The 26,373-nt window shown below is 42.7% G+C and overlaps 1 protein-coding gene across 2 annotated transcripts in view; it reads left to right on the top strand.

Moving 5' to 3' along the window:
• FARS2 (phenylalanyl-tRNA synthetase 2, mitochondrial) overlaps positions 1-26,373 on the top strand; it is a 468,718-nt gene that overhangs the window by 130,268 nt on the left and 312,077 nt on the right. For both annotated transcript variants that reach the window (XM_077269812.1, XM_077269811.1), the window contains exon 3: positions 13,903-14,495. In XM_077269812.1, the coding sequence (XP_077125927.1) occupies positions 14,334-14,495 (162 nt within the window). In that variant the 5' untranslated portion in view covers positions 13,903-14,333. The remainder of the gene's footprint in view (positions 1-13,902; positions 14,496-26,373) is intronic.

A 26,373-nucleotide genomic window follows, 5' to 3' on the forward strand; every position in this document is an offset into this window, starting at 1 on the left:
AATCTTCCTCAGGGTCCGGTCACCTCTTCTCGTTGTACAGCGTTTTCTGCCACATTGTTTCCTTCCAACAGACTTACCATTGAGGTGCCTTGATACAGCACTCTGGGAACAGCCTATTTGTTGAGAAATTTCTTTCTGGGTCTTACCCTCTTGCTTGAGGGTGTCAATGATGGCCTTCTTGACATCTGTCAGGTCGCTAGTCTTACCCATGATGGGGGTTTTGAGTAATGAACCAGGCAGGGAGTTTTTAAAAGCCTCAGGTATCTTTTGCATGTGTTTAGAGTTAATTAGTTGATTCATAAGATTAGGGTAATAGGTCGTTTAGAGAACCTTTTCTTGATATGCTAATTTATTGAGACAGGTTTTTTGGGTTATCAGGAGTTGTATGCCAAAATCATCAGTATTAAAACAATAAAAGACCTGACAAATTTCAGTTGGTGGATAATGAATCTATAATATATGAAAGTTTAATTGTAATCATTACATTATGGTAAATAATGAAATTTAACACTATATGCAAATTTTTTGAGAAGGACCTGTATATATATATATATATATATATATATATATATATATATATATATATATATATACACAGTACAGACCAAAAGTTTGGACACGCCTTCTCATGATTTTTCTGTATTTTCATGACTATGAAAATTGTAAATTCAAACTGAAGGCATCAAAACTATGAATTAACACATGTGGAATCATATACTTAACAAAACAGTGTGAAACAACTGAAAATAAGTCTTATATTCTAGGTTCTTCAAAGTAGCCACCTTTTGCTTTGATGACTGCTTTGCACACTCTTGGCATTCTCTTGATGAGCTTCAAGAGGTAGTCACCGGGAATGGCTTTCACCTCACAGGTGTGCCCTGTCAGGTTTAATAAGTGGGATTTCTTGCCTCATAAATGGGGTTGGGACCATCAGTTGTTTTGTGCAGAAGTCTGGTGGATACACAGCTGATAGTCCTACTGAATAGACTGTTAGAATTTTTATTATGGCAAGAAAAAAGCAGCTAAGTAAGGAAAAACGAGTGGCCATCATTACTTTAAGAAATGAAGGTCAGTCAGTCTGAAAAATTGGAAAAACTTTGAAAGTGTCCCCAAGTGCAGCTGCAAAAACCATCAAGCGCTACAAAGAAACTGGCTAACATGAGGACCGCCCCAGCAAAGGAAGACCAAGAGTCACCTCTGCTTCTGAGGATAAGTTTATCCAAGTCACCAGCCTCAGAAATCGCAAGTTAACAGCAGCTGAGATTAGAGACCAGGTCAATGCCACATAGAGTTCAAGCAGCAGACACATCTCTACAACAACTGTTAAGAGGAGACTTTGTGCAACAGGCCTTAATGGTAAAATAGCTGCTAAGAAACCACTGCTAAGGACAGACAGCAACCAGAAGAGACTTGTTTGGGCTAAAGAACACAAGGAATGGACATTAGACCAGTGGAAATCTGTGCTTTGGTCTGATGAGTCCATATTTGAGATCTTTGGTTCCAACCACCGTGTCTTTGTGCGACACAGAAAAGGTGAAGGAATGGACTCTACATGCCTGGTTCCCACCATGAAGTATGGAGGAGGAGTGTGATGGTGTGGGGGTGCTTTGCTGGTGACACTGTTGGGGATTTACTCAAAATTGAAGGCATACTGAACCAGCATGGCTACCATAGCATCTTGCAGCAGCATGCTATTCCATCCCCTTTGCGTTTAGTTGGACCATCATTTATTTTTCAACAGGACAATGACCCCAAACACACCTCCAGGCTGTGTAAGGGCTATATGACCAAGAAGGAGAGTGATGGGGTGCTACGCCAGACCTGAACCCAATCGAGATGGTTTGGGGTGAGCTGGACTGCAGAGTGAAGGCAAAAGGGCCAACAAGTGCTAAGCATCTCTGGGAACTCCTTCAAGATTGTTGGAAGACCATTTTCGGTGACTACCTCTTGAAGCTCATCAAGAGAATGCCAAGAGTGTGCAAAGCAGTCATCAAAGCAAAAGGTGGCTACTTTGAAGAACCTAGAATATAAGACATATTTTCAGTTGTTTCACACTTTTTTGTTAAGTATATAATTCCACATGTGTTAATTCATAGCTTTGATGCCTTCAGTGTGAATTTACAATTTTCATAGTCATGAAAATACAGAAAAATCTTTAAATGAGAAGGTGTGTCCAAACTTTTGGTCTGTACTGTGTGTATATATATATATATATATATATATATATATATATATATATATATATATATATATATATATATATATATATATATATATTAAGATTTTTAAACACTTTGTTTTACGTTTGGCATGCTTCAATAGTCTCCATGGGAGACTAGAAGCTGCAATAATTCGATTACCTCTGCTCCACACAGGCGATGATCAGATCGCCTGTATGTAGCAAAAATGCTCACTAGCTATGAATGCTGACCACTGGCTATAGCTATGACAACCATAGAGGTCTGCTGGAGACCTCTGGTTTTCATACCAATCCATTGGTGACCTGCGATCATGTGACGGTGTCACCGATGGGCTGAGTTTACGACGCTCTTAAGCACGAGTTAAATGCCGCTGCCAGAAATTGACAGCGGCATTTAACTAGTTAACAGCCGTAGGTGGATCGCAATTCCACCCGTGGCTGTTGCGGGCACATGTCAACTGTATATATCTGCTGGTCTACTGCACTCTTATCAGTAATTAATACAATGGAGGTATGCATGATTCACCACTGCCCAATTCACGTAGGAGTCTTCAGAGCCCCGATTCTCAGGATCAGTGAAGGTCACAGCAGTCGAGCAGTCGAGCCCGTGGTAATCAGGAAGTTATCTCCTACCCTCTGGTTAGCTAAGTGGTAAATTACATGCTTGACACAACCTTTCAAATAACCTTCTCATCCCCTCTAACCTCGCGGTCAGTTTACTGTCCTCTTCCACACATTCACAGTATCTTTGTAAATAAGGTTGCTTTTTTTTCCTCATACAAGGATCTACAAAATCTGAACAATAAAAACTTAACCATTTTTGTGAGGTTAACTGAAACCTTTATTAAAGTGCAATAATTTATATGATACAAAATGTCAACTCTGTTGACATTATTTAAGTGTAAAACATTTTGTAATCATCTCCGCCAATGTAAGTAGTCTTGAACTGCAGTTCTATGTCTTATTGTGATGAATGGGTTTTCATTCGAGTGAAGAAAACAGCTTGAAATCCTTGAACTACTTTCATAATCATAAGACAAGCCTTAGTTTTTCAACTTGTTGATATCGCTGGGGAGAAGGCAAAAAATAAAATAGACCATTTTGTCTACATTAAAGATGGGGAAATGTAGGCTCTGTCTCAGCATTTATTCATTTTCAGTCATCAGCTCCTACAAAGCACAACCATGCACTCTTTCATACTTACTGGTTGTATAGTGTGCCTGGGATGCTGCCATGTTTTTTAGATATACAGCTCTGGCAAAAATTAAGAGCCCACCACATCAAAACCCTGTCATGGGCAGCCCAATCTCCAGACCTGAACCCCATTAAAAACCTCTGGAATATAATCAAGAGGATGATGGATAGTGACAAGCCATCAACCAAAGAAGAACTGCTTACATTTTTGCGCCAGAAGCAGTGTGAAAAACTGGTGGAAAGCATGCCAAGACGCATGAAAGCTGTGATTAAAAATCATGGTTATTCCACAAAATATTGATTTCTGAACTCTTCCTGAGATAAAACATTAGTATTGTTGTTTCTAAATGATTATGAACTTGTTTCCTTTGCATTATTTGAGGTCTGAAAGCACTGTTTTTTTAAAAAAAAAAATTGACCATTTCTCCTTTTCAGAAAAAAAATAAAAAATGTATTGCTTGGAAATTCAGAGACATGTTGTCAGAAGTTTATAGACTGAAAGAACAACTTACATTTTACTCAAAAATATACCTAGAAAGAGAAAAATCGTACAAACTGAACATTTTGCAGTGCACTCCCAATTTTTGCCAGAGCTGTATATATTACACAGTATATCACAAAAGTATGTACACCCCTTACATTTTTGTAAACAGTTTTATATCTTTTCATTTGACAACACTTACCCCTTCATGACCCAGCCTATTTTGACCTTAATGACCTGGCTGTTTTTTGCAATTCTGACCAGTGTCCGTTTATGAGGTAATAACTCAGGAACGCTTCAACGGATCCTAGCGGTTCTGAGATTGTTTTTTCGTGACATATTGGGCTTCACGTTAGTGGTAAATTTAGGTTGATAATTTTTGCGTTTATTTGTGAAAAAAATGGAAATTTGGCAAAAATTTTGAAAATATCGCAATTTTCAAATTTTGAATTTTTATTCTGTTAAACGAGAGAGTTATGTGACACAAAGTAGTTAATAAAAACATTACCCACATGTCTACTTTACATCAGCACAATTTTGGAAACAATTTTTTTTTTTGCTAGGAAGTTATAAGGGTTAAAATTTGACCAGTGATTTCTCATTTTTACAACGAAATTTACAAAACCATTTTTTTTAGGGACCACCTCACATTTGAAGTAAGTTTGAGGGGTCCATATGGCTGAAAATACCCAAAAGTGACACCATTCTAAAAACTGCACCCCTCAAGGTGCTCAAAACCACATTCAAGAAGTTTATTAACCCTTCAGGTGCTTCACAGCAGCAGAAGTAACATGGAAGTAAAAAATGAACATTTAACTTTTTAGTCACAAAAATGATCTTTTAGCAACATTTTTTTTATTTTCCCAAGGGTAAAAAGAGAAACTGGATCCCAGAAGTTATTTGTACAATTTGTCCTGAGTACGCCGATACCCCATATGTAGGGAGGGAACCACTGTTTGGGCGCACGATAGGGCTCGGAAGGGAAGGAGCGCCATTTGACTATTTCAATGAAAAATTGGCTCCAATCTTTAGTCGACACCATGTCGCGTTTGGAGAGCCCCTGTGTGCCTAAACATTGGAGCTCCCCCACAAGTAACCCCATTTTGGAAACTAGACCCCCCAAGCAACTTATCTAGATGCATAGTGAGCACTTTGAACCCCCAGGTGCTTCACAAATTGATCCGTAAAAATGAAAAAGTACTTTTTTTTCACAAAAAAATTCTTTTAGCCTCAATTTGTTCATTTCCACATGGGCAAAAGGATAAAATGGATCCTAAAATGTGTTGGGCAATTTCTCCTGAGTACACCGATACCTCACATGTGGGGGTATACCACTGTTTGTACACACGGCAGGGCTTGGAAGGGAAGGAGCGCCATTTGACTTTTGAATGAAAAATTAGCTCCAATCGTTAGTGGACACCATATCGCATTTGGAGAGCCCCTGTGTGCCTAAACATTGGAGCTCCCCCACATGTGAACCCATTTTGGAAACTAATAGTTGTTGCCCAGTTTGTCCTGAGTATGCTGATACCCCATATGTGGGGGTAAACCACTGTTTCGGCGCACGTCAGGGCTCGGAAGGGAGGGAGCACCATTTGACTTTTTGAATGCAAGATTGGCTGGAATCAATGGTGGCGCCATGTTGCGTTTGGAGACCCCTGATGTGCCTAAACAGTGGAAACCCCTCAATTCTAACTCCAACACTAACCCAAACACACCCCTAACCCTAATCCCAACACTAGCCTTAACCCTAATCACAACCCTAACCCAACACACCCCTAACCACAACCCTAACCCCAACACACCCCTAACCCTAATCCCAACCCTAACCCAACCCTAACCACAACCCTAACCACAACCCTAACCCCAACACACCCCTAACCACAACCCTAACCCCAACACACCCCTAACTATAACCCTAACCACAAGCATAATCTTAACCCTATTTCCAACCCTAGCCCTAAATCCAACCCTAACTCTAATTCCAACCCTAACCCTAAGGCTATGTGCCTACGTTGTGGATTCGTGTGCGATTTTTCCGCAGCATTTCTGAAAAATCCGCAGGTAAAAGGCACTGCGTTTTACCTGCGGATTTACCGCGGATTTCCAGTGTTTTTTCTGCGGATTTCACCTGCGGATTCCTGTTGAGGAACAGGTGTAAAATGCTGCAGAATCCGCAAAGAATTGACATGCTGCGAAAAATACAACGCAGCATTTCCGCGCAGTATTTTCCGCACCATGGGCACAGCGAATTTGGTTTTCCATAGGTTTACATGGTACTGTAAACCTGATGGAAAACTGCTACGAATCCGCAGCGGCCTATCCGCTGCGGATCCGCAGCCAAATCCGCACCGTGTGCACATAGCCTAATTCTAAGGGTATGTGCACATGCTGCTTAAAACGCTGCGGATCCGCAGCGTGTCCGCAGCGTGTCCGCAGCTGCGGGTCTGCAGCAGTTTCCCATGATTTCACAGTTCAATGTAAACCTATGGGAAACAAAAATTGCTGTGCACATGCTGCGGAAAAAACTGTGCGGAAACGCAGCAGTTTACATTCCGCAGCATGTCACTTCTTTCTGCGGATTCCGCACCGGTTTTACAGCTTCTCCTATAGAAAACCGCAGTTGTAAAACTGCAGTGAAATCCGCAGAAAAACCGCGGTAAATCCGCAATAAATCCACAGCGGTTTTGCACTGCGATTTATCAAATCCGCTGCGGAAAAATCCACAGAGGACCAGAATACGTGTGCACATAGCCTTACCCTAACCCTAGCCCTAACCCTAGCCCTAACCCTAGTTCTAACCCTAGTTCTAACCCTAACCCTAGTGGAAAAATAAAAGTAAATATATTTTCTTTATTTTATTATTGTCCCTACCTATGAGGGTGATAAAGGGGGGTTCATTTACTATTTTTTTTATTTTGATCACTGTGATAGGTTTTATCACAGTGATCAAAATGTACATGGAACTGCGCAAGTGCCCGCCATTTTGGAAGATGGCGGTGCCCATGGAGCAGACGGACGGACACCGGGAGGCTTGGTAAGCATGAGGGGGGGGATCGAAGCCCGGGGGGGGGGGGGCGGACGGGGGAGCAAACAGGCGGATGGGGGGAGCGGAGCACAGGACAGAGGACTGGGGAGGAGATCGGTGGCGGTGGGGGGGCAGATCAGGATTTCCAGCCATGGCCGATGGTATTGCAGCATCGGCCATAGCTGGATTGTAATATTTCACCACTTTTCATAGGTGAAATATTACAAATTGCTCTGATTGGCTGTTGCACTTTCAACAGCCAATCAGAGCGATCGTAGCCACGTGGGGGCAAAGCCACCCCCCCTGGGCTAAAGTACCACTCCCCCTGTCCCTGCAGATCGGGTGAAACTGGAGTTAACCCTTTCACCCGATCTGCAGGGACGCGATCTCTCCATGACGCCACATAGGCGTCACAGGTCGGATTGGCACCGACTTTCATGACGCCTTCGTGGCGTCACAGGTCGGGAAGGGGTTAAGATATGACAATTTGATACAATGTAAAGTAGTCAGTGTACAAGTTGTAAACAACGCAAATTTGTTGTGCCATCTAAACTGAACACACCCCTAAGTGAAAATGGCCCAATTGTGCCCGATTAGCCATCTTCTCTCCCCGGTGTCATGTGACACATTAGTGTTACAGGGTCTTTGGTGTGAATGGGGAGCAGAAGTGTTAAATTTGTTTTTATTGTTCTCCCACTTTCTTATACTGGTCACTGGAAGTTCAACATTGCACCTCATGGCAAAGAACTTTCTGAGGATCTGAAAAAAAAAATAATTTTTGCTCTATATAAAGATGTTCTAGGCTATAAGAAGTTTGCCAACACTCTGAAACTGAGCTGCAGTATGGTGGCCAAGACAATAGAGCAGTTTTAATAAGGCAGTTTCCACTCAGAGCAGGCCTCACTATGGTCACCCAAAGAAGTTGAGTGTATGTGCCCAGCATCATATCCAGAGGATGTCTATTCAAAATAGATGTATAAGTGCCGCCAGCCGTGCTGCAGAGGTTGAAGGGGTGGGGTTTCAGTCTGTCAGTGTTCAGACCATACGCTGCACACTGCATCAAATTGGTCTGCATGGTTGTCATCCCAGAAGGAAGCCTCTTCTGGGATGACAATGATGATGCACAAGAAAGCCTGCAAACCGTTTACTGGAAACAAGCAGACTAAGGACATGGATTGCTGGAACCATGTCCTGTGGTCTTATGAGAACAAGATAAACTTATTTGGTTCAGATGGTGTCAAGCGTCTGTTGCAGCAACCAGGTGAGATGTACAAAAACAAGTGTGTCTTGCCTACAGTCAAGCATGGTGGTGGAAATGTCATGGTTTGGGGCTGCATGAGCGCCGCCTAGTGTGGGGAGCTACAGTTCATTGAGGGAACCATGAATGCCAACATGTACTATGACATGCTATGGGGGGGGCGACTGCAGATATATATTTCCTTGACAGACCCTTATGCACATTATCACTGTACTTTAGGAATAACGGTACAGGAGCTTTATCCTTCAGTGGGTATATTCTCTCCTTCTTGAGTATCTCCTCAGTCACTAGTAGCATGTAACAAGACCTACTGATATTGCAGCTTATTTTAGTACCTATAAGTATTGAATCTTGTTTATTCTATGGTTTTGATTATGCTACAGCATTCGGGGGAAGTGTTCACTTGTTATTTTGTCTGTCATCTGCATTGCTATTGTGAGGAAAATGTATGTCACGATAATGTAAAAACCATAGCTGACGGATTTTTGCACTTCTAACCATGGTCCCAAAAACACATGGCAGACACTGGGTAATTTGAAGCTTGTGTGTGAGCAGGGTGTGGCTTTAAACTGCAGGTGACCAATCCTGCAAAGCCACCTGTGGTTCTTACCTTCTCAGTCAGGAATGTCTTTGTCTCCAGAGTCTCAGAACGTAAAGATCTCTGACCTCAGTGAATATAATTAACCTGCCCTTTAGTGATGCCCCGAGGCTAGAGTATATATGTCTCTACTCTTAACACAGCCTGCAGTAGTCAGCAGAGTTTTACTGGAGAAGCTGTTTCTATTCAGACCTCCTGATGCATTGGGACATATGGGAACTTTCCCCCCCCCCCCCACTAGCCTGGTTGCCTGCAATGTCCTGAGAACATGTGAGTGTTACCTTTTCTCATTTAATCCCTTTATTTTATAATTACCTTGTATATTTCAATTGTCTCTTTTGTAACATCCTTGTAATATTTTTCTATAAACACTGCCTTCTCTTCGGAGTAAAATATCTAAAGTACTAGTTTCGTTCTTCATGCTCTAAAACGTACCCTAAGTCTTCTGAAGGGAATTACGCTACTGTTTTGGGTTAGCTTCAGACCCGTTTAATCGAAGCTGGTGGCAGCATACCGTGTGCGGGGCCTTTGGGTGTCGTCGTAGCGACTGCGGTGTTGATAATTATTGTTCCTGCCTGTGTGGGAGTGTTTATATCGTCTCGCTGCAGCGTGCCCAATAGCCAGTACATAGCAGGCAGCCTTTATCGCGAATAATTACCCTAGGTGCAGTACCTACTCTGACCTGAGAGTAAGGGGGCACCAGAGAGCTGCAGGTTTCAAGTGGAACTGTAAGCGGGATATACATAAATCCCTGCAGTTCATGGTATATTGAAGAGCAGTGGGATACCTAAAATAAGCCCCTGCTGTAAACTAAGAGGTCAATAGCCTTGTGTGTGTTTTTCATCACATTGTAGCAGTGGAGGGATAACTAAGATAAGCCCCCTGCCCGTGTGATAGCCGTCTGTTGGCCTAAAGTCACCCCGATCCGTGACGTAGCGGTGACGGTCACGGTGTGAATCGTGACAAATTGGTGGCAGCGGTGTGGATTCATGACAGCTATATTTTCATATGGACTATTTTGCCTATTGAGTTAATCCTTGGTGCACATATATAGGGGGCAAAAACATGGTTTATATTGACACACTGTATATGGAGTGTTCATGATATTGTGTTTTCATTTCCATGACTTATTGATAGATCATTTGTGTATTTATTGCATCTATTTGCACACTTTTCTATGGCCAGAGTGCATTATAATGAATATTATTTTATGATCTACTTTTGATAGTGTATCGGTCTCGGGGGGCTTACCCAATTAGGGGGTATGCATTATTTTGTTTTTAAATGTTTTTAAGCTGTTTGGTGTGTCTTTTTGACTCTAATAAAACTGTTATCTTTATTCATCTTGGTGATCCCTGGTTGTAGTATGTTTCTTCCTTTTTTCAATACAGTTCTTCTTGACATACTCCAGGTTGATCCCAGCTGTGTATTGTAATTTGATGGTGCCCTCCACCTCCTTAGTCTTGTGACATGCTGAAGCAGAGCATAATCCCCCTCTCTTCGGAAACTGGGTTTCAGGGCAGTATTCCAACAAGATAACCCCAAACATACCTCTATCCCTCCATTACCTTGCTAAAGAAACTGAGGGTAAAAGTGCTGGACTGGCCTAGTATGTCTCCAGACCTAAACCCTATTGAGTGTCTGTGAAGCATCCTAAAATGGAAGTTAGAGGTGCGCAAGATCTCTAATATCCACCAGCTCTGTGATGTCGTCATGGAGGGGTGGAAGAGGATTCCAGTGGCAACCCGTGAAGCTCCAGTGAACTCCATGTCCAAGAGAGTTAAGGCAGTGCTTGAAAATAATAATGGCCATACAAAATATTGACACTTTGGGCATAATTTGGCCATATTTACCTAGGGGTATACAAATATATATATATAGGTATATATATACATATATATGTGTGTGTGTGTGTGTGTGTGTGTGTGTGTGTGTATATATATATATATATATATATATATATATATATATATATATATAGTGTTAGATCGGCTCATTCAGCTGCTTAATGAGGTAATCACAGGAATGCTTTTCTTTTAACTCCTTAGTGACCGAGCCAATTTTGACTAAGCCTCATTTTACAATTCTGACCACTGTCACTTTACAGTAGTGTTCAAAATAATAGCAGTGTGATCAAAAACGTGAGTTAATTACTAAATCTGTATACTAGTTTTTATTTCCATGAATTGGAAACATCACACACTGTTTTCTAATTCAAAATATGAAGAGAAATGTATAGAATTTTAACTACTTTACGGAAAAAAAGAACATTGGGCTCTTCTAAAAAATACCAGTGTCTGAATTAGTCTTTACAAACTCACAATATGTACTATTTATTTTTTGTGGACTTACCGTATCATTCCTGTGATTTACTAACCTAATATTTAGTTGTATACCCACAGTTTTTTAGAACTGCTTCACATCTATGTTCCACCAACTTTTGGCACCTGTCAACTGTTATTCCAGCCCAGGATGTTTGGACTACATCCCACAATTTTTTGGCATTTGTTGGCTCTGCTTCAGAAACTACATTTTTAATGTCACCCAAAGAGTGTTCTATCGGATTAAGGTCCGGGGATTGGGCTGGCAGGTCCATAACGTCAATTTTGTTGGACTGGAGCCAAGATTTTGCTTGTTTGCTGATCATGGTCATGTTGAAACACCCATTTAAAGGGCATATCCTCTTCAGTATAAGGAAACAACTTATTTTTTAATATATGCAAACTAGTCCATGATCCCGCGTATGCAGTAAATAGGTCCGGCACATCCTTACGGATTGATACGGACTGTTAGGGACGATCCGGCTGTGAACCGGAGGATAACATTTGAGTTATTTTGCAAGTTGCCAGAACCAGGAGATAAAGTTTGAGTTATGTTGTAAGATGCGAAAGTAAAGTTGCCTTACAATATATGTATATAGTGTATATATAGTGAAATATCATATTGTAAAGCAGTATTTAAAGGTTCACACATGAAGCCATTTTATTGATCATGCTTTCTTTCATATTGGTTCACTTCTAGTAATGTGAACATCTTCATATTTAGAATAGAGTGCTTACTGGTGCCTGCTGTGTCCACTTTCTCTGCAGTGCAGGTGGTAGCAGCAGTGTGATGAGGTCACAATGTGCTGACCTCATCATGCCGCTGCGTGTCAGGGTGAGGGCTGATGAGCACTCCTCTGCCCCTGTCCCAGCACCACAGTCTTCAAATGTATTCGAGCCTCAAAGATACAAATATATATATATATATATTATTATGTGAAAATATTATATACCGTACATATCCTGTCAGCAGGATTTTTCTTAGTAAACTACAGACACTGTCAGGTTGGCGCAATTATACTGAATAAAATGATACCTTGGTTGAGGAAATCCGTCTTGTGGTTGTTTAATCTGTATTTGCAGTTTTTGTATTTGATCCTTCAGTGACCTTCCTGCTATTTTACATACTGCATATAATAGTGTTGGCTTAGAAAAAAAAATTAACTCCAGCAAACTGGTGGCCACGCGGGAGCATCTATCGCATAATGCCTATAATATTGTTGGCTTAGAAAATAAAAATGGTGGCGGCACATGTGCAGTAGCGTCTATCGCTTGCCAATAGATGCTACTGCGCAAGCGTCGCTGCCATTTTACTGCAGCCCAAACATTTTTTTCTCCAACAAAATGGCGCCGCAAGCGATAGATGCTACTGCTCATGCGATGGCACCATTTTGCTGGAGGTAAAAAAAAAAAAAAAAATAATAAAATTTGCTGCAACAAAATGGCGCCGGCAAGAGATAGATGCTGTTGTGCATGCGCTGCCACTGCCACCATTTTGCTGAAGTTACATTTTTATTTATAAGCCAACAATATTATATGCGTTATGCCATAGATGCTACTATGCATGTGCCACCATTTTCCTGAAATTTTTTTTCTAAGCCAACAATATTATATTTATTATGTAAAATAGGGGGGAGGTCATAAGCCCATAAAGATGAATTTATGAACAAAGCACCAAATAAAGACCTCCCCCCACAAGCCATCCCACCATAGCACGAGAATCTCATTAACTGAAAACTACAAATACAGATTAGACAGCCACAAGATGGATTTAATCAACCAGGTTATCATTTTAATCAGTATAACGACGCCAACCTGACACTGTCTGTAGGTTACTGAGAACAATCCTGCTGACAGGATCACTTTAAGCTACAGTTTTTGGAAGTAGGGTGGAGTGGTTGAATGCAAAAAAATAGAAATCATCAGTATACCCTAAATATATTTCTGCCATTTGAGGTCTGAAGTGGCAGGAATGTGTTTAGAATATACTGAATTGAAATATCTATGCATGCCAATGCATTATCACTTATCAGGTGGAAAACTTCTTCACATTTGCCTAATCACTAGTGGTGGTATTATCTGGAAAAATACATAGAAGATAATCTGTCCACAGGTTTTTGACCCTAATCTGAGCGCAGCATAATGTAGAGGCAGACATTGAGTCCAAGAATGTGTAACTTACTAGGCTGCTTCTTGTAGTTTTGATAAAATCACAGTTTTGTCAGCAGGAAATTATCACAAGAGAACTAGTATACCTGCTGATTTATAGTCTTCCATATTCATTATCTCTGTGTGACCCTGCCTGCTGCAGTGATTGACAGCTTTCTGCCTATGTACAGTGTACACAGAAAGCTGTTATTCAGTGTTTTGGGCTAGGTTATGCAGAGCTGGGCATTCAGAGAACTGGTAGATCTGCCGCAGATAAAACAGTGATTTTATAAAAATGCAGCAAGTAGCCCAGTAAGTGATACATAGCTGGAATCAGGCCCCTTTGTTCTCTCAGATGGGGTAGGAAAAACCTGGTGACAGATTCCATTGAAGTTGTTGCTCCTGGAAGATGTGCTAGCTACAACTTTATTGCAGGGTTGCAATGATGAGTGATCCCTTTTGAAGAGAGGAGTAAAGGTTCTCTTTAATTTGTGTATAGATATCGATAATTACAACCCATTGAATCAAACTCCTAAAATTACTTTGATAGTGGTCTTCTATGGGGGGATTGGATGTCTTCACCAAGAAGTTTGCCGGGATGCATAATTTATGTTCTCCATGTCTTTACTTTTTGTTGAGAAAAAATTAACAATTTCTTCTTCTTTTACCTTTAGGCCCTTCAAAACACAATGTTCTTCAGTGTTTGACAGTTCAACATTTTCCAAGGACATGGATCAATAGGATAAGGCAAGGATGCCTACGAACAATAACCTCTAAAACATCTTCAACCGATATTTCAAGCCAAGTAGAACTTCTCGGTAGACCCTTCCCACGAGATGATTACACAAACGTCACAAGTAAAATCCTATCCTTGGTTGGGAAGAACCTGCACAATCAGAAATACCATCCTCTATGGTTAATAAAAGAAAGGATCAAGGAGTTCTTTTATAGGGAATTTATAGGTCGCTTTGGAAACCCTCTTTTTTCAGTTTATGATGATCTTAGCCCGATTGTTACCACAGAACAGAATTTCGACAAATTGCTCATTCCTTTGGATCATCCTACTAGAAAAAAAGGTGACAATTACTATTTAAACAAGACACACATGCTACGTGCTCACACTTCAGCCCATCAGTGGGATTTGATGCACTCAGGACTAGATGCTTTTCTGGTGGTGGGGGATGTCTACCGACGTGATGAAATTGACAGGAGTCATTACCCGGTTTTTCATCAAATGGAAGGTGTCTGCCTTTTCTCAAACCATGAGGTAAAGTAGCAATGTATAGTAAATAATGTGTTTCTTGCTAAAAGGTTATATTACTACCAAAAAGTTTCCACCATAAATCTTTGAGAAGGAAGAGAATGTTGGAGACATATTTATTTAGTTTTTATTGTAGTAGATATTGTAAGGCTACTTTCACACTAGCATCGGGCTCGGCCCGTCGCCGTGCGTCGGGCCGAGGTCCCCGACGCTAGCGTTGTCCCCGCCGCACAACGGGGGCAGCGGATGCATTTTTCCAGCGCATCCGCTGCCCCATTGTGAGGTGCGGGGAAGTGCGGCGAGGTGGGGGCGGAGTTCCGGCGGAGTTCCGGCCGCGCATGCGCGGTCGTAAAAAGCGGACCGTCGTGAGCAAAAAACGTTACATGTAGCGTTTTTTGCACCGGACGGTCCGCCACTGCACGACGCATCCGTCGCAGGACGGGTGCGACGTGTGGCAATCCGTCACAATGCGTCGCTTCATGTTAATCAATGGTGAAAAAACGCATCCTGCAAACACTTTTGCAGGATGCGTTTTTTCGGCAAAACGACGCATTGTGACGGAATGCAGTTAACGCTAGTGTGAAAGTAGCCTAAGAGAGCGGCTTTTGTGTCCATGCAGCCGTGAAGCAGTGACCTAATAAAGTTCAACTTAAACGTCTTTATTTTCCAACTTACAAACAAATGCAAACAAAGTTATCCTCCAACATTTCCATTGGAATGTCCGTGTCAGCCCGTATTAGTCAGTTGCTATGGACGACTGTACCACCGTATAATCCATTGGTGAGTTAATGACTTGGTCAAGTCTCTGGTCTGTGTTTAGTTTCACACAGACAAGCCTGCACAGAGCTCTTGCTCTGTTGCTTTCAAATCACAGCACAGACACACCTCTAAACATTAACTGAGAGTTTAAATGGGAATCGTGGACATGGGCCACTCCCAAGACCAGGAGTGTAGGTAGAGCTCTGTCCACTACCATCCTACTGAGCTCTCCAAAAATGAAAGCCTATGTCAGGTTTTCTTAAATCTGACTTGGTCAAATAGTTTGACTAAATCGACATTTTCATTTTGCATTGTAACCACAGCTGTGGCTGTAATTACAATGCTTTCCAGCAGGTTTAATATGTTTCTATGTACATCCTAAGAGACACATAATGACCCTTGTATATGATTCCCCTCACTGCCTCACAATATCCATAAATTCAGCTGTGCACAGACTTTATGTCACAAGGTTTACACCCTCAGACTGCATCTCCCCCTAGGGTCACATTTAACTTAAGAGTATTCCCATCTGAGACATTGAAGGCCTATCATAGTAACATAGTTATTAAGATTGAAGGAAGACTTTAAGTCCATCTAGTTCAACCCATAGCCTAACCTAACATGCCCTAACATGTTGATCCAGAGGAAGGCAAAAAAAACCCATGTGCAAAGAGTAAGCTCCACATTGGGAAAAAAAATTCCTTCCCGACTCCACATACGGCAGTCAGACTAGTTCCCTGGATCAACGCCCTATCAAGGAATCTAGTGTATATATCCTGTAACATTATACTTTTCAAGAAAGGCATCCAGTCCCCTCTTAAATTTAAGTAATGAATCACTCATTACAACATCATACGGCAGAGAGTTCCATAGTCTCACTGCTCTTACAGTAAAGAATCCGCGTCTGTTATTATGCTTAAACCTGTCGTAAATTTTAGGATCCTAAGAAGAATTTGAGGGTCAGTTGCTGTTTTGCTATTAGGTAGAGATGGATGAACCCGTGGATGTTCTGGTTCGGCCGAACATTAAAAAAAGGTTTGGTTGGGGTACTAGAACAGTACCAAACTTCAACTCGAACCCAGACCTCATTCAAATGTATGAGGGTCCCGAACAGCCAGTGTTTTTTACTTTGTCATCTGTGTGACAGCATGAGAAACACCAGCTCTGATCAGCGGTAAGTTCATTACTGCCAATGAGTGCTCTCCTGTTCCCACGCAGCAGCTGTGACCGGCAGGTAAAAGGTTACTGCCTGTCACAAGCATCAGCTTATGAGAAAGTGCTACTCTTACCATCATACACCTGGTCTCACAGATAGCAGCGAAATCAGGTGAGACTGATGAGCATATTCATTATTCGGCACTTCTGCTATAAATAAATAAATTTAAAAGACAATATTGTGTGGTCTCCTGTATTTTTGATTTCCAGCACCAGTAAAGCTGACAGCTGCGGGCTGCAGCTCCCAGCTTTATATTAGCTGGGTATTGAAAACAGAGGGGTCCTATGCCGTTTTTTTTTTTTTAATTATTTAAATAATTTAAAAAACTTTCTGGGGTCCCCCCATTTTTGTTAACCAGCCAAGCTAAAGCAGACATTTGGGAAGGAGCCATGGATATTGGCCTTCCCCATCATAAAAGTGGCAGCCTGCAGCTGCCCCAGAGAAGGCGCATCTATTAGATGGGCCAATTCTGGCGCTTTGCCCTGCTCTTTAAACTTGCCCTGGTGCTGTGGCTAGTGGGGTAATAGTTGTGGGGTTGATGTCAACTTTGTAATGTCAGCTGACACCAAGCCCACAGGCTAGTAATGGAGAGGCGTCTATAAGACACCTCTTTTACTAACCCCATAGTTAAATTGTAAAAATTACACAGCAAGATTAAAGTCCTTTAATTGAAACAAAGACACAGACTCATATATTTTAAATAATTACTCCCCGTCCCACTTTTTACTGTAAAATAAAAAATAATAAACCACCATATTCCTCTGTCAGGCCAACAGATAATCCATATCTGTTCCAGGAAGAACTCCAGCTTTGCTACATCTGGGTGATTTGTTGAGCGCTGGAATGATGCGACTGCTCAGGAAGCCAGCGAGAAAACACTGAGATAAGAGCGTGATTACGCTCCTGCAGTGTATAGCACTGACGTGAGAAAGGTCACCCGAATCCACAGCTGCTGAACCCTGGTCACCTCACTGACATCACCGCTCACTTCGTGAGATCTTTGTCACGATGGTAGCGTTGACTTCAGTGAGGTGACCGGGGTTCATCAGCTATGAATTTTGAGGACCTTTTTCATGTCAGCGCTACACACTGCAGGAGCGTAATCATGCTCCAGTCTCAGTATTTTCTGGTTGGCTTGCTGAGCAGTCACATCATGCCAGTGCCCAACAAACCACCCAGAAGTAGCAGAGCTGCAGTTCTTCATGGGACAGCATCACATAAGGATTCTCGGCAGACAGGGGAGGAATATGGTGGGTTATTAGTTTTTATTTTACATTAATAAATGGGATAAAGAGGAGTATTTATTTAAAATAAAGGAGTCTGTGTCTCTCTTTAAATTAAAGCACTTTACTCTTGCTGTGTATTTTTTACAATATGGCTATGGGGTTCGTAATGGGGGTGTTTTATAGACACCTCCCCATTACTAACCTGTTGGCTTTATATCAGCTGACATTACAAATCGGACATCAACCTCACAACTATTAACCCACTTGCCACTGCAACAGGGCAAGTGGGAAGAGCAAGGCTAAGTGCCAGAATTGGCACATCTCATGGATGCGCCATTTCTGAGATGGCTGATAGCTGGTGTTTTTAGTCAAAGAGGGGGAATATCAATGACCCTTTCCTTCACACGTCAGGGAGTGATGAAACAACATGTAAAACTCGCGTCACTAATGTACTTTTGTCCTTATTGGTGTCTTAATGAAGTGAAAATTTGTTTCATTGAATGATCTTTGGTTATATAGTGACTAGCTATTGTATCCGTTCTACGCCAGGGTGGCGAGCATTTATATTGGTATATGGTCTCCATCCTGGTATGTGTTGCTTACATCCTGCGCCCTAATCTTGTTATGTGCTGCTACCATCTTGCGCCCCCATCCTGTCATGTGCAGCCCCCATCCTGTTTTGTGTGCCTCCATCTTGTGATGTGCTTCTGTCTTCCTGAGCACTCATCCTTTCATGTGCTCCCATCCTGTACCCCAATCCTGTCATGTGGTGGTCCCATCCTGTACCCCAATCCTGTCATGTGGTGCTCCCATACTCCACCCCAATCCTGTCATGTGCTGCTACCATCAGGCGCCCCCATCCTGTCATGTTCTGCTCCCATCCTACCCCCCATTCTGTCATGTGCTGCTGCCATCCTGCGCCCCCATTCTGTCATGTTCTGCTCCCATCCTACCCCCGTTCTGTCATGTGCTGCTCCCATCCTGTGCCCCCATGCTGTCATGCGCTGCTCCCATCTTGAGCCCCCATTCTGTCATGTACTGCTCCCATCCTACGCCCCAGTTCTGTCATGTGCTGCTACCATCCTGCGGCCCCATTCTGTCATGTGCTGCCCCCATCCTGCGCCCCCATTCTGACATGTGCTACACCCATCCTGTGCCCCCGTTCTGTCATGTGCTGCTTCCATCCTGCACCCCCGTTCTGTCATGTGCTGCCCTATTCTGTCATGTGCTGCTACCATCATGCGCCCCCATCCTGTCATGTGCTACTCTCTTCCTGAGCCCTCATCCTGTCATGTGCTCCCATCCTGCGCCCCCATGCTGTCATGTGGTGCTCCCATCCTGCACCCCCATGCTGCCATGTGCTGCTCCCATCCTGTGCCCTCATCCTGTCATGTAGTGCTTGCATCCTGCACCCACATGCTGTCATGTGCTGCTCCCATCCTGCGCCTCCATTTTGGTTATGTGCTGCTCCCATCCTGCGCCCCATCCTTTCATGTGCTGCTCTCATCCTGTGCCCCCATCCTGTCACGTGCTGCTCCCATCCTGCGCCCTTATCCTGTCATGTGCTGCTCCCATCCTGTCATGTGCTGCTGTCATCCTGCTCTCCTGTTCTGTCATGTGCTGCTCTTATCCTGCGCCCCCGTTGTGTCATGTGCTGCTCCCATCCTGAGCCCCGATTCTGTCATGTGCTGCTGCCATCCTGCGCCCCCATTCTGTCATGTTCTGCTCCCATCCTACCCCCCGTTCTGTCATGTGCTGCTCCCATCCTGTGCCCCCATGCTGTCATGCGCTGCTCCCATCTTGAGCCCCAATTCTGTCATGTACTGCTTCCATCCTACGCCCCAGTTCTGTCATGTGCTGCTACCATCCATATGCCCCGTACGCTGCTCCATAAAGGTTGATGGCCCCCATAACATGTTCCATAGTATATGCCTCATATGCTGCTCCATTATGGTTGATGGCCCCCTTAAGATGCTCCGTAGTATATGCCTCATATGCTGCTCCATTATGGTTGATGGCCCCCATAAGATGCTCTATAGTATATACCTCATAGGCTGCTCCATTATGGTTGATGGCCCCCATAAGATGCTCCATAGTATATGCCTCATATGCTGCTCCATTATGGTTGATGGCCCCCATAAGATGCTCCATAGTATATGCCCTGTATGCTGATCCATAAAGGTTGATGGCCCCCATAAGATGCTCCATAGTATTATATGCCCTGTATGCTGATGCAATAAAAAAAAAAAAAATATAATAACATACTCACCTATCGTCGCTGGGCGCCGAGTGCTGGGGGCCTGAGCAGGCGGGGACACCGGCGCACTGTGGGGGTCAGGTGCCGGAGTCGCCGCTAGCTCAGGCCCCCGGCACTTGCTATAGTCACCTGGCCCTGATCCAGTGCGGCGCGCCACTCCGTCTTCCGGGTCCTCTGGCTGTGACTGTTCAGTCAGAGGGCGGTGCGCATTAAGCGCGTCATCGCGCCCTCTGAACTGAACGTCACAGGCAGGATGTGGAGGACGGAGCAGCGCGCATCACTGGAACGGGATAGGTGAATATAGCATACTCACCCTCCTGGCACGTCCCTGCCTATCCGTTGGAGATCGCGGTGTGCGTTCAGTGCTTACGCATACCGCGATCTCCTGGGCTGCGTCACTCTGTGGGGTCCAGACTGCGCCGGCTCTTGCGCCTGCGCAGTCTATAAAGGCTTCGGACAGAGTGACGCTCCCAGCGTTATATTATAGATTACTTTTCAAGTATTTTTTTCTTTATAACAATAGAAAATTGACCACAAAATTGGTTGTGCAATTTCTCCTAAATAAATCGATACCTTTTTTTGTGGTGGAAATCTACAGTTTGGGCGCATGACAGGGCTCAGAAGGAAAGGAGCACCTTTTGACTTTTTGAATGTAAAATTTGCTGGAATCATTAGCTGACGACATGTCACGTTTGGAGAGCCCCTGATGTGCCTAAGCAGTGGAAATCCCTCACAAGTGACACCATTTTGGAACTCACAATTCCAGGAATTTTATCCAGGGGTATAGTGAGCATTTTGAACTCACATGTACGACACAGAATTTGATAACATTAGTCTTAACATTAATCTTATAATTGTTATGTAACTAAAGGGGTGTCAAAAGGGATTTGATTTACTATTTTTTTTATTTTGCTCACTGTGATAAGGGTCTATTACAGTGATCAAATGGAACTAATAGGAAAAATGTCCTATTGTTGCCAGGTACCAGCCCGCAGATCTCGACATGCGCACTGCACTTGCGCCCGCCATATTTTTTTCCAGGAAGATGACGTCATGCCGGGGGATGGATCAGGAGGGCCTGGTCCAGAAGGCGGAGATTTTATGGGGTCTCGGGGGGCATGATTTCTCTCTCCGACGACATATATATCATGTCAGAAAAGAGAAAAATAACTGAAACAGCGGGCACATTTTTTTTTTTTTTATCGCTGTTATTCACTGGAAAATCCGTCCCGATCACGTTCTCCGGGGTGGCCAAGACCCAGAGATTTTCTGACTCTGGGAATAAGGCTGTAGGGCCTCCCTAATCACTAGTTTAAAACGGCAATGAGTGAATAAGTGCACTTAGCAGCCGCTGTATCAATACGTATCGACGGTCGTTAAGGGGTTATGAGTGAAATAAAATGTTTTGTTTAAATTTCACATCTCCTTATGGAGATATTATCTATGTACTTCTCTCTACATTATGCTGACCAATCATAAGCAAGTAGAAAAGCTTAAAAGAAAGAACATGTCCTCTCCATAGCTTAGAGCAGATTTCTCAGTGTGTGAGATGTAATGATGCAGCTCTGACCTCCTGGTCTAACCTCTTGCATGATTAGAATGCCCAGATGGCTAACATTTTTCAGATAAGGTTCATGTGAGGGGAAGGAGCAGTACAGCTAAGTTTAGCTGTGTCACCTTATAATCATTTCTATCAACTTTCCCCCTCTCCTAGCACTGTCAGCTCTGGTGTTCTGTCCCTCCCCATTTTCTCTGTAGAGCGGGCTGTCATTACACTTCACACAGCAGTAGTCTAGAACAGGCAGATTACTCCTGTGTAAGACACAGTCCCACTGCCCGCTCTTGGAAAAACCTCACCTTTGCATCCCGTCCCCACCAATCGCACATTAACTATTCCCATCAAACACCATATTATATACATAGCCATCACCTTTTGCTTTGGTCAAAAGATTTTTTTAAGCCTGGCACCACGACAAGGTAAACTTTTTTGGCAGGGCCCTATTCTACTCTAACATTCAAAATTGTTAAAATATGCAATACTCCTACTCCTTTAAAATTGTTTCTATTTACCGTATATTTCTTGAAGGAAATGTGTCACATACATTTTTTAAAATGATCAATAATACCACATTCAAGGGAACAAATACGGCCACACGATGACCAGCTCACATATTACCATCACATATTGACCGAATAGGGTATGTACAAACATTGCTGATTTTTCCACGCGGATTCTGAAAAATCCCCATGTAAAACTCCTTTAGTTTTACCTGCAGATTTTGTGCAGAATTCGCCTGCGTTTTTACACCTCCGGATTCCTATAAAGGAATAGGTGTAAAATGCTGCGGAATCCGCACAAAGAATTGATATGCTGCGGAAAATAAACCGCAGCGCTTCCGCGCTTAATTTTCCGCAGCATGTGCACTGCAGATTTGGTTTTCCATAGATTTACATGGTACTGTACAACACATGGAAAACTGCTGCGGATCCGCAGGGCCAAATCCGCTGCAGATGCGCAGCCAAATCCGCAATATGTGCACATACTCTAATACCACATACAAGGAAGAAATGCATCCACACCATGACCAGATCTTATATTACCACCACATAGTGACCAAACAATACCACATACAAGGAACAAATACCACCACACCATGACCAGACCACATAGTGACCTAATACTACAATACTGATCATTAATACAAAAGCACAATATTATTAGTACCATATGTGCCAATAAACACAGGAACACTGTATATACTATATAGTGTACAGGTAATACAGTGACTCGCCAGTCACATTACACAAAAGCAATGTATAGTGTACAGGTAATACAGGGATCACCTGTGACATTATACACAGGAGCTCTGCAGATAGTGTCTAGTACACAGGTAATACAGTGATCACTAGTGACATGAGCTCTGTATATACTATACAGTGTATTGTGTCACCAGCGACATTATACACAGAAGCTCTCTATATAGTATACAGGAAATACAGTGATCACCGGTGACATTATACACAGGAGCTCTGTATATAAAGTATAATGTACAGGTAAAACAGTGATCATTAGTGACATACACAGGAGCTCTGTATATAATATCAGTATCCAGGTAATACAGTGATCACCTGTGACATTATACACAGGAGCTCTTTATATAGTGTAAATGTACAAGTAATACAGTGACCACCAGTGACATACACAGGAGCTGTGTATATATAGTGTAGTGTATAGGTAATACAGACATCACTAGTGACATACACGTGAGCTTTGTATATACTGTATAGTGCACAGGTATACAGTGATAACCAGTGACGTTATACACAGGAGCTCTGTATATAGTGTACAGGTAATACAGTGATCACCAGTGACATACACAGGAGCTATGTATATAGTGTATAGTGTACAGGTAATACCGTGATCACCAGTGACATTATACTTAGAAGCTCTGTATATAGCACATAGTGTACAGGTTATACCAGGATCACCAGTTGCATTATGCACAGGAGCTTTATATATAACTTTAGTGTACAGATAATACAGGGATCACAGTGACATTATACACAGGAACTCTCTATATAGTGTACAGGTAGCATACTGACTCACCATTGAAGTCTCTAGTTGAAGTCCTTCATCTTAGTTTTTCTTCTTCATACAGCGCTGACCGACATCACTTCTTCCAGCCAGGACTTGTCTCCTTGTTCCAGAGCACATTCCCCAATTTGTCCCCAACTTCTACCCTAAGCCAGGTGAAGAAAAAAAGTGACATACTACCACCCTGCACAGTGACAGAACCCCCCTCAATTCATCATTTGTTCTAACCACCCTCAATTCATCATCAGTTGATGGTCTTCAGCCCCCAGTCTCAATTCATCATTTGATGTATCCCATCCCCATCTCAATTCATAATCATTTTTTTCCCCCAACCCCCAGTTTCAATTAATCATCATTTGCTGTCCCCCACCCCCAATTCATCATCATTTGCTGTCCCCCACCCTCAATTCATCATCATTTGCTGTCCCCCACTCTGAATTCATAATTATGTGCACTCCCATACATCATCATTTACTGTCCCTCATACTCAATTCATTATCATTCGTTGCACCCACACCCATTTAATTCATTTTATTAAAAAAAGAAAAAAAGTGTTTCATATGATCCCCTGCAGCTCTACTTCCGGTATCCAGCTTGCGTAAATGCTGCTGCCTACTTCATGACGTCATTGCACAGAGGCAGTCACCAGCAAGTCACAGAATAGGCTGAGGGAGCTCCCCTGGAGGCTCGGTATCATTTTGATTTGATGGCCGTGGAACTCCAGGAAAGCTCCCTTCGCCGAGATGTGTGACACAACACACACCTGCCCTTGGAATCCGGTGAGCAGAAGTAAAAAAGGGAGGTCCACCTTTTTGCTTCTTCTCACGTCCACATACACCAGTAAGGGCAGTAGTGCCCTAATGGCTGCCCTGGTAAGACATAACAACAGCCTTGATCTCACTGCAAGTGATTACAAGTTACTTGAACGCAGCAGTCATAAGTATGAATACAATCAGTAATAAGGAGAGTTGTTAGAAGGCACCGTAACACCAGTCTTGGCAATAACGTTTATTCCCTACTCCCTTTCACTGACTAATCATGTTCTGCTGTAACAGGGTGGATGGTACTCTGGAGGGAGAAAGGGGCAGGGAGATAGAAGAGCTGTGTGCAGTATGCACAGAAGCAGTGAGTGAGCTTTGCTGAACACAGCCCCACACACCCATACCGCATGAAAGTCACATGATTGTGATGGCGCATCAGACTCTATAGTCAGGAACTCCGGGAACTCTGACGTGACATCACAAGAAATCAGAAGATTCTCAGACAGAAATAATGTGACCAGGAGGGCATCTCAGGTTACAGAAGAATTTGAGAAAGAAAGTTGTTTAGAAAAAGCTTATCTATGGCAGTTAGTTCTCATGAAAAGGACTTATTAAATAGTGGCCAACTCATTTAAATTAGTAACTGGTAGTTAGTTTTACTGTACAGTGAAGGAAATAATTATTTGATCCAATGCTGATTTTGCCCACTGACAAAGACATGAACAGTCTATAATTTTAAGGGTGAGTTAATTTTAACATTGAGAGATAGAATATCAAAAATAAAATTCAGAAAAACACATAGTAGTAAATTACTTAAAAGTATTTGCATTTTGCAGTGAGAAATAAGTATTTGATCCCTCTGGCAAACAAGACTTAATACTTGGTGGCAAAACCCTTGTTGGCAAGCACAGCAGTCAGATGTTTTTTGTAGTTGATGATGAGGTTTGCGCACATGTCATGAGGAATTTTGGTCCACTCTTTGCAGATCATCTCTAAATCATTAAGATTTTGAGGCTGTTGCTTGGCAACTCAGAGCTTCAACTCCCTCCATAAGATTTCTATGGGATTAAGGTGTGAAGACTGGCTAGGCCACTCCATGACCTTAATGTGCTTCTTTTTGAGCCACTCCTTTGTTGCCTTGTCTGTATGTTTTGGTTTATTGTCTTGCTGGAAGACCCAGCCACAACCCCTTTTTTAATGTCCTGGCAGAGGGAAGGAGGTTGTCACTCAGGATTTTACGGTACATGGCTCCATCCATTCTCCCATTAATGTGGTGAAGTAGTTCTGTGCCCTTAGCAGAGAAACACACCCAAAACACAATGTTTCCACCTCCATGCTTGACAGTGGGGACGATGTTCTTTAGGTCATAGGCATCATTTCTCTTCCTAAAAACACCGCGAGTTGAGTTAATGCCAAAGACCTCAATTTTTGTCTCATCTGACCACAACACCTTCTCCCAATCACTCACAGAACCATCCAGGTGTTCACTGGAAAACTTCAGACGGGCCTGCACATGTGCCTTCTTGAGCAGGGGGACCTTGCGGGCACTGCAGGATTTTAAACCTTTACGGTATAATGTGTTACCAATGGTTTTCTTGGTGACTATATTCCCAGCTGCCTTGAGATCATTAACAAGTTCCCCCTGTAGTTTTAGGCTGATCTCTCCCCTTCCTCATGATAGGGATACCCCACGAGATGAGATTTTGCATGGCACCCCAGATCGATGTTGATTGACAGTCATTTTGTATTTCTTCCATTTTCTTACTGTTGCACCATTTTTCTCCTCACCCAGCATCTTACTTATGGTTTTGTAGCCCATTCCAGCTTTGTATAGGTCTATTATCTTGTCCCTGACATCTTTATAAAGCTCTTTTGTCTTGCCCATGTTGTAGAGGTTATTTAAAACAGGAACACATGAGCCATGCGCACAGTGAACAAGCCTGTAGGGACATGTTCACACCACCAAGAGACTGAAAACACAAAAAAAGCACAGTAAAACCAAAAAAATACTCTGTTGCAAAAAAAATCACAGTAAACAGCAAGTGCTACTAAAAAGATGGAAAAACACAG

Source organism: Ranitomeya variabilis, chromosome 6 (genome assembly GCF_051348905.1).
Source record: "Ranitomeya variabilis isolate aRanVar5 chromosome 6, aRanVar5.hap1, whole genome shotgun sequence".
Taxonomy (NCBI): domain Eukaryota; kingdom Metazoa; phylum Chordata; class Amphibia; order Anura; family Dendrobatidae; genus Ranitomeya; species Ranitomeya variabilis.